This window comes from Zeugodacus cucurbitae, chromosome 6 (genome assembly GCF_028554725.1).
Source record: "Zeugodacus cucurbitae isolate PBARC_wt_2022May chromosome 6, idZeuCucr1.2, whole genome shotgun sequence".
NCBI classification, from domain to species: Eukaryota; Metazoa; Arthropoda; class Insecta; order Diptera; family Tephritidae; genus Zeugodacus; species Zeugodacus cucurbitae.
In genome coordinates, this window is record NC_071671.1 from 30407015 (window position 1) to 30420146 (window position 13132).

At 38.8% G+C, this 13132-nt stretch overlaps 1 protein-coding gene across 1 annotated transcript in view; it reads right to left on the minus strand.

The window, feature by feature from the left end:
• Window positions 1–296: 296 nt before the first annotated feature.
• Window positions 297–13132, minus strand: part of LOC105219329 (synaptic vesicle 2-related protein) — a 469576-nt gene continuing 456740 nt past the window's right edge. The window contains exon 9 of the mRNA XM_054233805.1: window positions 297–609. Within this exon, the coding sequence (XP_054089780.1) occupies window positions 462–609 (148 nt within the window). The 3' untranslated portion in view covers window positions 297–461. The remainder of the gene's footprint in view (window positions 610–13132) is intronic.

The following is a 13132-nucleotide window of genomic DNA, read 5'->3' on the forward strand; positions in this document are numbered from 1 at the left end:
CCAAGGACATTCCCCGAATGTAATGTGCAAAAAAGAGATAAACGATCACACGTACACAAGAGTTTCGGATACTTTTGTCAATTCGCCCTTAAGAATCGCATAGAAGCTTTCATTGAAAGTGCTATACCGCTCCCTGGCTTTTCACCGAAGAATTCGACGCTACTTGTCTTGCAGGGGAATTTAGGAACGAAAAAATGTTAAGAACGGCAACGACTTGGAAACGACAATTAAAAAGATACGGGATAGGGCCGATTGAGAAACCAAATATTAAAGTAAAAAGTTCTTGCCCAGCGGAGTTTAACTATGAAACAGTAAGGAGAGGCTAAGTTCGGGTGCAACCGAACATTTTATACTCTCGCAATTTATTGATATCATTTTATTATGATAACACCCAATTTGACCCATATATTCGGCATATTTTTTTTATCATTCAATATATAGTTTTAGTTTCTTTTGCCATCTTAAGTTTGCTCCGATGACATTTGGAGCTTGGCCGATAGTTCCATATACTCTTCATCCTCCATGTCACCAGTGATACAGCCAATGGACTTTTGGGTCCTAGGTCGAATTACTGCTGTCAGCCCTTGTTGGTTGTTTGGGATGAATTCTCTGCAAAAGAGAATATATAAATAATTTTTAACTAAAATTCTAATACAATTTATTAAGTTCCAAAATAACAAAGCCAGAATATTTTAATACGCACTAATCACTTTAACTCAACACGCATATATATATGTAGGAAAGTAGGCAAATATGGACTGCCATTCTATTTTTGGTACATAGTTAACCAAATACATGCAATAATACAATCAAATTTATTTGGTTAACTTAAAAAACAATGAAAACTATTTCATTTTTGTTTTTTGTGAAAATCAAACGCAAAATATATTGTAAACTGAAGAAACTTAAAAATGCACAGAAAGATGAAAAAATATTGGAAGGTATTAAGGATCAGGCTGTAGGGCTGGCAGATTGCCCTTTTACCCTTCCGTGACAATACTTGGGATGATTTAGATGGAAAACATTGTTGGCTAAATAATTAAAATTGTCCATTTCCTTTTCAAGGATATCAAAAAAGGTATTCATATAGTCATGCCAATGAAGTTCCCGTTTGGAGAGGGGAATGCCAAATTTGGGTTCCTCTGTATAAATGAACCCATCCAATAGGTGCATTATACGAGGGCTGCTGTATATATTTCTGGCCTAATAATGAAAATAGGAATATTTATCAACGAAAATGGTTTTATTGTTTTTCAAAATATTCTCCATCAAGATTTATACACTTTTGCATGCGCTCAAACCAATTTTCGAAGCACTTTTTTTGCTTTTTTGTCAAATTGTGCGGGATCCAACGAGAACAAACCTTTTTTACGGCTAGGTGTTCATGCAATATCGAATGTATGCTGGTGGGAGAAATGCATAGGCATGCCTCTATCTGAAGGTATGTTAAATGACGGTCTTGCATTATCAGTTCACGAACGGCATCGATGTTTTCTGGCACAACGGCTGTTTTTGGACGACCTTCACGGAATTCGTCTTTGAGCGAGCGTCGGCCACGATTGAATTCGTTGTACCAGTTTCACAGTGCTATAGGATGGTGCTTCATAGCCATACAAAGATTTTAGTTCATCGATGCACTGTTGTCGCGATAATCCACGTCGTAAATTGTGAAAAATGATCGCACGAAAATGTTCACGAGTTAATTCCATTTTTTGGCCGAGATGAATTTTTTAATTCCCTGTAAATAAAACAATTCACGATTAAATGACACAACGTTCTGAGTGATGTTATGCTAAAAAATGTCAAACTTTCCAATGGAAATGTCAGATTGCACTTGGCAACACTTAGTGTTGCCTAGGCCAGAAATATATATAGCAGCCCTCGTATTACTTTTATTAGCCAGTTGATAGGCTAATACTATGTTTACATATAACGACATTATCTCCATTTACGAGCTTAACTCGATAATCTGTAATTAAGAAACGAGATTTCTCATACAAAATTCCTCTCTTGATAATCCGAGATTATAAAATTATCTCGTTTTATACAACTAGATTTTCGATGTTATTCCTAGTTTAATATATAATTTTGCGAAGAAGAGGAGAAATGTCAAATGAAAATGTAAACCAAAATGGCCGACAGCGAGAGAAAGATGTGTGTTCACATGACAACGCATCTTGTGACATCACCCGCTTATCACATCAGTCATCATATACGTAACAGAGGGGTCTGTTTCTATAGAATCAAGCACCTTAGCTGGGCTCTAAGCTACCGGGGGGGGTCGGCAGGTCGCGGATAGCCGAACGGCCTGTAGTAGCAGGTTAGTTGCGAGATAAGTTAAAACGAATAAGCAATCCCCCACGATGAGCGACAGGAGCGGAGGATGCGGCATAAATGCTAGCAGGTCCGATGAAACCCCTGTGACTGTGGCGACGACACCGCCTCTTAGAAATATGTGTCCCCTCACTATGCTTTGGCATACTGAGAGAAAAACCCAGGCGCGACGGACCCATAATGGGCGGCTTCCTGGTCAGCGTCTGTTCACCATGTCAGGTGCGGCTGTTATCATGAAATGACCGTTACACATCGAGGCGCATTGGGAGTCCCTCGAAGTGTCGACAGCAAATTCTCTGCTGACGGGATGGAGAGGGTGATGTGAGCTTGCTCTGCCGAGGTGTTAGCCGCAATGTGTATCAGTAACCAGCCCCTTCGGGCCCTGGTCAGGGAGTGTGCATTGGACGTAGGAGTAGTAGCCTACGTTGCCTCGGGCGAGCAAAGCGAAGGACAGGCCTCAGGGAACTGGGGTAGGGGCAGTGCCCCGAGGGCATACCCGTTCCTGTTTATTTCGGCCCGCCCCCTTGCACACGATGCGCTGGTAAACAGAAACGAATGGAAAACATTACGAGAAACAAAACAAATACCAACAACAACAACACCAGCATCTCTGGTATCCTAGTGAACATCGGCACCGAAAGTTTGAGTGAAGGTGATGCAAAAAGGCAGGATTCAAACCATACGCAGAGGACACCGGCTGCGGAAGTGGAACCCTTTAAACGTGTATCAAAACTAGGCAGGTCCCCAGTTAAGAGTCTTAGCATTGACAAGCCGATACGAGCGAGGTCTTCACCTCCAGTTCTGTGTGATACCACGCCCCAAACAAAGTCTGGACAACCTAATGGAGACTGCATGTCTGAATTAGGGGAGGCAATCAAAAAGCTGGTTGATACGATGCGCCTACCTCAGCGATCTATCAATAACAACATGAGAGATCTTCTCAGTTTAATAGTAAAGCTGCACTCAGGTGCACAGGAGGAGCACTTAGTAAACAAAGATATGAGACGTAACATCCTTGTGATACCAGCGACTGCGGAAACGACGCCAAAGAGGCCCCGCGGAGAAAAGCAAGTGAAGCGTAATACACCGCCCAAGAAGAATAAAACCACTCATAGGGAAGTGTTGAACATAACTGCGTTGAAGACTGATGTCGGCCCAGACAAGGAACCAAAGAACGATAACTCCGTGGAAAAAAAGCCAAAGGAAGGATGAAGGATCATAAAAAGAAGGATGAATGGATTGCTGTCAAAAGTAAACAATTAAGGATGATTACGCATAAACCCACACCGCGACCTGGTAATGGTAATACAACTTAACCTGAATCACTGCGAAGCTGCGCAAGAGCTGCTTAGGCAGACAGTATATGAACAGAAGGTAGACGTAGCTATAATTAGTGAGCAACACAAAAACATGAGTGATACGACATGGGTCTCCGACAATACAAGCAAAGCTGCCATATGGGCGTGTGGAGAGAAATCACTATAAGATAAGCCGCTATTAGGTAAATCATTTTTCACTCGGCCGAAAATCAGTGGAATTAACTTCTGTTATATCCCACCAAGCGTACCTCAAGGTGATTTTGAAAAAACCTTGGACGAAATTGTGAGGGAAGTTCAAACTACTACAATGAACGTGGTGGCAGGAGATTTTAATGCGTGGGCGATGGAGTGGAGTAGTATCTGCACAAACATACGTGGGGATGCCCTCCTCAAGGCGTTTTCGGTGCTTGACACTATACTGTTGAACACCGGAAACCAAAACACTTTCGAGAAGAACGGTCGTGGCTCAGTGATCGATATCACGTTCATCAGTAGCTCTCTGGTGCCATCAACCAGTTGGCAGGTGTGTGATCTTTACACGCACAGTGACCATCTGGCCATTATGCTTGAGGTCGGATTACAAATACAAACTCGAAAGAGTGCGACTACTAAACGCGTACAAACGAAGTGTTGGAAAGTTGAAACCCTAGATGAAGATCTATTCAAGCTTTCACTAGACGATGAGCTGATATGTGCAATCGATATACACCGGCAGGCTGAGTTGTTGGTTAAACATGTTAGCAAAGCATGCGATGCCTCTATGTGTAGGAGGAAGAATAGCGCCTATAAAAAAACGGTATACTGGTGGAATAAAGAAATTGAAACTCTAAGAAGTGAATGCCACAAAGCGAGGGGAAAGTACCAAAGGAATCGGATATCGACGGTACATACGGGACTACGCGAATGCTTTAAGAGAAAACGCAATGAACTCAAAAAAAGCGATTAAAAAGAGTAAATCCCTCAGCTTCAAAGAACTCTGCCGAAAAATCGACGAAAATCCATGGGGTAATGCCTACAGGATAGTAATGTCGAAACTCAAAGGTGGCAAAGGACAAGCACCAACCTGCCCCGCGTTATTGAAAACAGTCGTGGAAACTCTTTTCCCAGCGCAGTCTTTGTATGAAAGACAGCCCCGAGTAGAAGGCCTAGGTGAATTAAATGTACCGATAATCACGGACGTGGAGGTGATTCAAGCGGCAGACAGATTTGGTAATTCCAAAGCGCCTGGTCTGGATGGTATTCCAAATTGAGCCTTAAAAATTGCCATCAAAAACAATACAAGAACATTCGCTGAATTGTTTACACGGTGTCTGAGAAAAGGTGTCTTCCCGAGAATTTGGAAAAAACAACGTCTGGTCCTGTTGCAGAAGCCCAATAAACCAGCCGGTGAGCCTAGCTCATACCGACCGCTTTGTATGCTGGACACGACTGGTAAAATTCTGAAACGACTAATCTGTGTAAGATTGGAATCACACTTAAAGGAGGAGTATCAGGGACTATCCGATAACCAATACGGATTCCGGAAACAGATGTCAACCATCGATGCCATAAAAAGGCTTACGGTTATCGCTAACGAGGCCATAGAAGGGTCAAGGTGGATGTATGGATCAAAGGAGTACTGTGCAGTAGTCACTTTTGATGTTCGAAACGCCTTTAACTCGGCATGTTGGCCTCATATTATAGACGCCTTAGAACGTAAGGCAACACCGGAGTATTTAGTTAGGATTGTCGCCAGTTACCTCTCTGATCGAGTGTTACTATACGACACCGAAGAAGGACCCAGGAAATATATAGTAACAGGGGGAGTGCCGCAGGGTTCAGTACTAGGGCCACTTCTGTGGAATGTATTGTACGACTGGGTGTTGCGTCTCCCACTACCGAGGGAGGTAAATATCATTGGATACGCTGATGATATCGCAGTAACCGTAGTAGCGAAAGAACTTGTCGAAATAGAGAATATATGTAACTATACAGCAGTAAAAATCAAAGACTGGCTTACATCAACAAAGCTGCAGCTTGCTGGTCAAAAAACTGAGGCGGTGTTCATCACCAGCAGAAAAAAGCTGGAAAATATTACTCTTACCATCGACGGCTATAGCATCACGACACACCCGCGCTGAAGTACCTAGGAGTACTAATAGACGCGAGACTTAGCTACAAGAGGCACATTGACAAAGTTTGCGAGAAAGCAGCACGGGTAACGGCAGCCTTGACGAGGATAATGGCCAACATTGGCGGTCCAAGCAAAAATAGGAGAGCACTATTGGCCAGGGTGAGCCTATCCATCATAATGTATGCGGCGCCCATATGGGGACCAGCCCTACAGCATAAGACGTATACAAAGAAAGCGAAATCAGTAGTTCGACTCAAAGCGTTAGCAGACGTCTAACAGTTGAGGAGCGGAAGGAGGAAAGACAAGTGAGTCTCAACGAATGGCAGCGACGATGGGACGCAGCAACGACTGGGAGGTGGGCACACAGGTTGATCAGAAGCGTGCACATATGGATAGAGAGAGAGCATGGAGAAACTGACTTCTACCTGACTCAGTTTCTGACGGGTCACGGATGTTTTAGAGAATATTTGTATAAATATGGTCATGATGACGGAACGAATTGTTCTTTTTGCGGCAATAGCGAGGAGAACGCGCTACACGTATTCTTTTCCTGTCCAAAATATGAATGTGAAAGAGTGGAATTAGCGAAAATTACATCGGATAGAGTGACGCCGGATATCGTGCTGCGCGTGATTAAATCGAATATGGTATGGGATAGAGTAAGAGCGTGGTCTGCGATAGTCCTCCAAGAGCTCTGAAGGAAAGAGTGTCAACGCCGCGAAAGTAGAAGAATAAACGAAATGTAGGCTGCGTGCGTGCGTGTGTGAAGAGCCTAATGGCTAAGCTTGGCCTCATGAAGAAATGCCTAACGGCGGTTCCGTGGGGCGTATATGTACAAGCGAAGACTGCGAATTTAAGGGTTTGGTACGTAGGCGTATTGATCTGCAAGTCAGCACACAACGCAACACAGCACACAACACAGCATAACAAACCACTCAGCACACAACGCAACACTGCACATCCGAACGGGATCATCCTTCTTTTCGTTTTCGCCAGCGACCTTAGTGGTTCCCGCGACCGGAAAAGTGATTTTGTGTGTGTGTGCTCAACATTTACATTTACAATTATATTTTTTCAAAATTTAATACTGTTTAATGAACCCGGAATTAAAATTAAAATTATAACGATCTTGAAACCCGTGCGTTTTCTTTCCCCTTTTTTACAGTGCGTGATCAGTGCCCTTTACATTAACGTAAGTATCTGGTACATATACGTGAACAAATGGTCCTCCGAGCCTTTCGGAAAGGCACCTAAGGTAAAAAAAAAAATACAAACCTCAAAAACAATAAAGTGCCCAAATAGAGTGTATAAATCCAATTTAAATTGGACAAGTAATATAACAAATCTAATAAGCGAAATGAAAGTGTAAAACAACAAAAAAAGAAGTGCTAGAACAAATAAAAGTGGGAAAAAGGGCATAGGTATATACAAACAAAAATAGTTTAAGAAAAAAAAATATATGTATATATATGTGTAGAAACGAAATTGCATACGTGAGCAAATTTAACTAATTACAAGAAACAAACAAATACAAAACTAACTATAAAACAAAAAGCGGGCGCGGTACAAAAAAAAAAAACAACTTAACAAACACAAAACTAATACAAAAACAAAATAATACATAAGGAGAACACAAGAGTTTGCAAACAACGAGGGAGGAGAACACCATTTAACAAGGACAGCGCTGGACAAAAACAAGAAAAGAGACAAAAGCAGAAGCAACAATAAGTATATGTATACTTGCCCAAAAACCCTTGGCGAAAGAAAAGTGAGTCCGTTCCATTTTTATATTACAAAAGAAAAGTTAAATTAAATTTTATGCGCATATGTATGTAAATTACAGTTAGAGCGGTATTTCGGGACACCGTTATTTTTTGACACGAGACTGTACTTAATAGTATTTTCGGTTTATATATACGTACAAAATAACTGATCGAAAAAGTACAGTCCTGCCGATTTGCTTAGTTTGTGTCTCTGAACACACCACTACTTTATTAAAAAAAAAAAAAAAACACAAAGTTTAAAAAAGTCAAGTATTACATACTTGCAACTTGGGCTAAAAAATAGCAACAAGCAGGATCGCTCATAACAAGCAAAGCAAAAACAATAAAAAAACGTACTTACATACATATGATCGTATTCAAACAACACGAAACCCATATATGTATTGGCAAATTATGTATATACCTATTTATATACATAACGTATGGTACATACACAAATGAACAAGTGAATTAGACCACCTGCTTGAATGTTGACTTCGTGTCCCCAAACACACCAAAAGAAAAAAGAAAAAAAACTACAATTTATATAAGACAAGTATTCACTACTTGCAAATTCTCCTGCGATACCCCTTGGGCTTTAAGCCAACAAGCTGGATCGCTTACAAAATTCAAGCAAAGGCAGAAGGAAAGAATAAAAGGAAATAACAATATTAAAACTCTAATTTCATTTATGTATGTACACCATAGATGGGCACTTTGCAATACCAGTAAAAATGCAGTAAATTTTTTTTTTTTTTTTGGGAAAAACTTGGACGAGTGGGTAGTCTGTTCTCGGGGAAGAACCGGTTTTTTCGGGTCGGTCAGTGGTCGGTTTTGCTCGTCCCCTACTACCCGATCACTTCTCAACCGATTTATACCGCTCACTATATATCTGGAAAATACGGACATATATCTGGTTTTGGCCTAAGCAAAAATCGCTATGTTTTTTTACTTAGACCAAAACCGGATAATGCACATACATACATATATGGTGGTATATATAATCGGACATGATTTTTTTAAACATCCGATGGCGAAAAAAATCTGTTTTTGTGAAGCAATTTTTCCAGTAACCAGTAAAAAATTATTTTTACTGCAAATTATTTTCAGTAACCAGTAAAAAAATATTTTTACTGCTAATTATTTTCAGTAACCAGTAAAAAAATATTTTTACTGCTAATTTTTCCAGTAATCAGTAAAACTGTACTGGTAATGCAAATTTAATTTCATTATCAGTAAAGTGTTACTGTTTACTGCTGTACGTAATGCAGTAAATATATAATGCAGTGTGCCCATCTATGATATACACTTATGCCCCAAAACATATGACTCTCTCCCACACCACACCACATAAACATATTCATGCATACATACCCAAATATTTTAAAAGTTTATATACAATATATATATATATATAAATATATTACCATCGCGTATTACAATTCTTCCGCGCTCTCATCGAAAGGTTATTAACATACAAATACCTTCGTATACATATGTACATGTAACACATACTACATGGTACATACATAAATTAACGTAACCAATAGCTAACAAAAAAAAACCTGCCTTTATGCTTAGCTAGTGTCTCCAAACACACCAAAAACAAACTACAAAAGCGTTTTTAAAAGTCAAGTATTTACTACATGCAATTTCTCAGGCGATACCTCATGGGCTTAAAAGTAACAAGCAGGATCGCTTAGCAAAGGCAGAAAAGAGACAATTAAAGAAACTAACAATAATATATTACTAATAGCATTTATGTATGTACACTTGTGTATGTCATCAAACATATGCATTCTCCTGCGCTATACATGTCTTTGTTTTTCTCTTTACTCATATCTTTATATATCCTCTCATTAAAATCGTGCGTTTAAAACAACAGCATATATAATTGAGAATTAATACAACTATATATGTATTGCAAATTACCGCGCTCACGTCGAATGCTTATCCATACCTAAATACATACATTTATACATATACATATTTATGTGCACTCAGCACTGGCATATACGTTATACATATAAGTCACATGTACATACATATATGTGGGTGATAAAGGGTTAAACGACAGCCGTCGAACACACTAAATAAGAAGAAGCATCGACATCCACCATCCACCGACGCCTTGATAGAAGAAGAACTTTATGAGCTTGCAACAGTTAAGTGCTGAACACAAAGACGACGACACGACACGACGTAGCGATCACAAATTTCGCTTTGAAGCCAGCGTCTTGAACATTTTGAAGACGGCAGCGACATATCAAACAGCAATTTCATTGTTGCCGTACTAACATCTTTCACTTCAATAAAATTTACAAATTTGGTTTAAAGTGAAATTATTTACGCAAAAAATGTAAAAATGGTCGATTTATTTGTTTTAAATAATCGATTGTTATTATAAATGATATATCAAAGCTATTTTACGTTTCTGCTGGCAAAATAACGCCATACTTGTGAGAACTTTGAATAATTTTACATTTCACATGTTAGTGGCAGCTCTACAGCGGCCATTGTCGTCGGCAAAATTAGAAACATTTCTAATTTGGCGACAATGACAACTACAAGCCTGTTGTCGCGTAGTCGTGCTGTTGTCAATCTGTGCCCATAAGAACGCGTGTATTTTAATATTTGACAGAAGTCGCCCGTCGCTTGTCGTCTTCTATGTGTTCAGCACATTACAGTTTGAGTTTAAAGACGGACGCGAAACGACGTGGCACGCATAAGATGTGCATATAAGACGACGCGCATTAATTCTCCTTATTAAATATAATAACTTCAAATTTGTTCAACTAATTAATAACTTTAACCTCTTGTTAAACTTGTAACTATCTGTTAATGTAAAAATGTATTTTTCAATTAATAAATAATATATATAATAAATAAATAACATTTATGCGAAACGAACGAAACAAAAACAATAACTATATGCATTAAGCATAAACATATGCAAGCACATTCAAATATATGTACATCCAAATATTTTTGCTTATTACGATTTCCTTTTCGTTCGCGTTCTTCACTCATTAGATACAACTGTACAAATTAATCGAGAGTGATCAAGTCACAGATGTAAGTACGTACACTGTAAAAAAATAGTTTTTCATAATAAGAAAAAAAAACAAATTTGTTTTATTCTTATTATTATTTATGCGGTTTATGCGGAAATTTATATATATAAAAATTCTCAAATTTCAATAATCTTTAATTGTATTCAATTCAATTTCTTATACCTTTTATTACAACAAGAATTTTCAATTTCAACAAATAATTCAATTTTAAGCTAAAAGCTTCACATCCGATACAAATTAAATGCAATCTGATAAAACAAAAGAGGTAAAACCAAAAACTCCTCTATCATTAGAAATTCCTAAAATGGCTGATGAAGATAAGCCGCAAGGCCCTCCTGCAGAAGCTACACGCTCAAAGCAGAGCATATATCAAGATTCATCACTGAAAGTGATACTTTTATAAGTTATTGCACACAATTCAAAGCTTCCCCTATTGCTGACATCACGGAATCGGTTTTAAAAATAAAACTCGAAATTGTCCACGAAATATGGGCACGCCTTCTGGCAGCGTACGAATCAGTAATTGATACTGACGACGCTGAACTCCCAGAAAACATAAAAGCTTCGGCGACAGCCAAATTAAATAATTGCCGTGGTCAGAAAGAAATAATAAAGGGAATGATAAGCGAACAATTAAATGTATTAAGGCCAAATAGCGCCACTACTCCCCCTCCCAGAGTAGTCACAACAACAAAAGAAGACCTAGATAAAGGCATGTATCTAAATGTACCAACTTGTGATACTGAAGTTTTTACTGGATGTTATGACCAATGGCCGTCCTTCCGGGACATGTTCACAGCCCTTTACATAAACCATCCTAGACTTGCAGAAGCACAAAAGCTATTCCAACTAAGGTACAAAACACAAGGGGAAGCAGGCATTATCGTCAAGCAATTCGATTTAAGTGGCGAAAGTTTTAAGCTGGCTTGGGAAGCACTAGTCCAAAGATATGAAAATAAAAGAGTAATGATAGAATACCCCATAAAAACTATATTACATTACCCAAAAATTAAACAAGAAACCAGCCAGGAATTTCAAAAATTCTACTCGACAGTGACTAATTGCCTGTCAGTGTTAAAAACACAAAATTCCCCCGTAGTAACTATTTGTGCAAAAAAACTCCCTCAGGCTGCGTTACTACGATGGGAACAATCACTTGACGATATATGTGTAATGCCCACATGGGAGCAAATGAAAAAATTCCTCGCTGCTCAGTACGAGATAGCTGAGCGAATGGGCAGCCAAAATATGAATATATCAAGTCATCAAAATGAGTCGAGTAAAACCTCGTTTAAGCCTTAAGCCAGCAATAATATGCAATATAATAAACACGCCAATAAAAGTCACACATTCGTTTCTAATCAAAATACTCAACGGCAATCATTGTGTGAACTCTGTAAGGGAGGTCATAAGTTAAGATCTTGCGAGAGATTCAAAAAATTACCCGCTTCAGATAGAAACAATCTTGTTCGGCAACACAAACTTTGCAAAAACTGTCTGTCAAACTATCATATGACAAAAGACTGTGAAAGCAAATTCAATTGTGTATATTGCCAACGAAGACATCACTCATTGCTTCATATTAACGATTTTCAAAATATGAAGCAAAATCAATTTCAAAAAACCACGGGGTTAGTCGCTACAACTTCATGTAGTAATCCCGAAAAAGGGAAGAACAACCATGTTGCTCTAAAGCAACAAAAATTCAAGCGTTTCATTCAGAAAATGAAAGTAAAATTCTTTTACCCACTGCGGTCATCACCATTGAACATAAAGGTGATTTATTCAAACTAAGGGCACTAATAGATCAAGGCTCTCAAAGATCCTTTATATCTTCAAAGGCTCAAAATCGGCTCAAACTGACAATAAAACATTCAAATTTCCAAATTTCTGGAATTATTCAAAATTCCAACAAAATATGCCCAATCACCATAGTATTTCCAAGTGCGGATAGTAGAATAGATGCACAAGCAATCGTTCTACCGCAACTTACAAATCTGCTTCCAAGCTATGAAGTCAATAAAAAACACTGGGAAAAATGCTCACATCTGAAGTTAGCAGATCCCAACTGTCATACCCCATCGCAAATTGACATATTGTTAGGCAGTGACTTAATACCTCAAATAATTCTTGAAGGTATTGAGAAAATCTCCAATATATTGTTAGCTCAAAATACAATCTTTGGATGGATTATAAGTGGCCAAGTCACTGAAAAAATCAATTCTTTCACCACTTAAGTGTAAAATAACTCAAACGAGTATCTAAATAATCAACTTAAAAAATTCTGGGAAGTAGAAGAATTACCTCAGACTATCCAACCTTCAGAAGAAGACCAGGCATGCGAAGCCTACTACAAGTCCACAACAACAAGAAACGAACATGGTCGTTATGTTGTGCGACTACCATTCAAACCAACTTTTCCAGAAACCACAGCTCTAGGCCACTCTAGAATATCAGCAGTCCAGCAATTTCTAAGCCTGGAAAAAAGCCTGATGAAGAAAAGCAAGCTTAAATCAGCATATGACAATG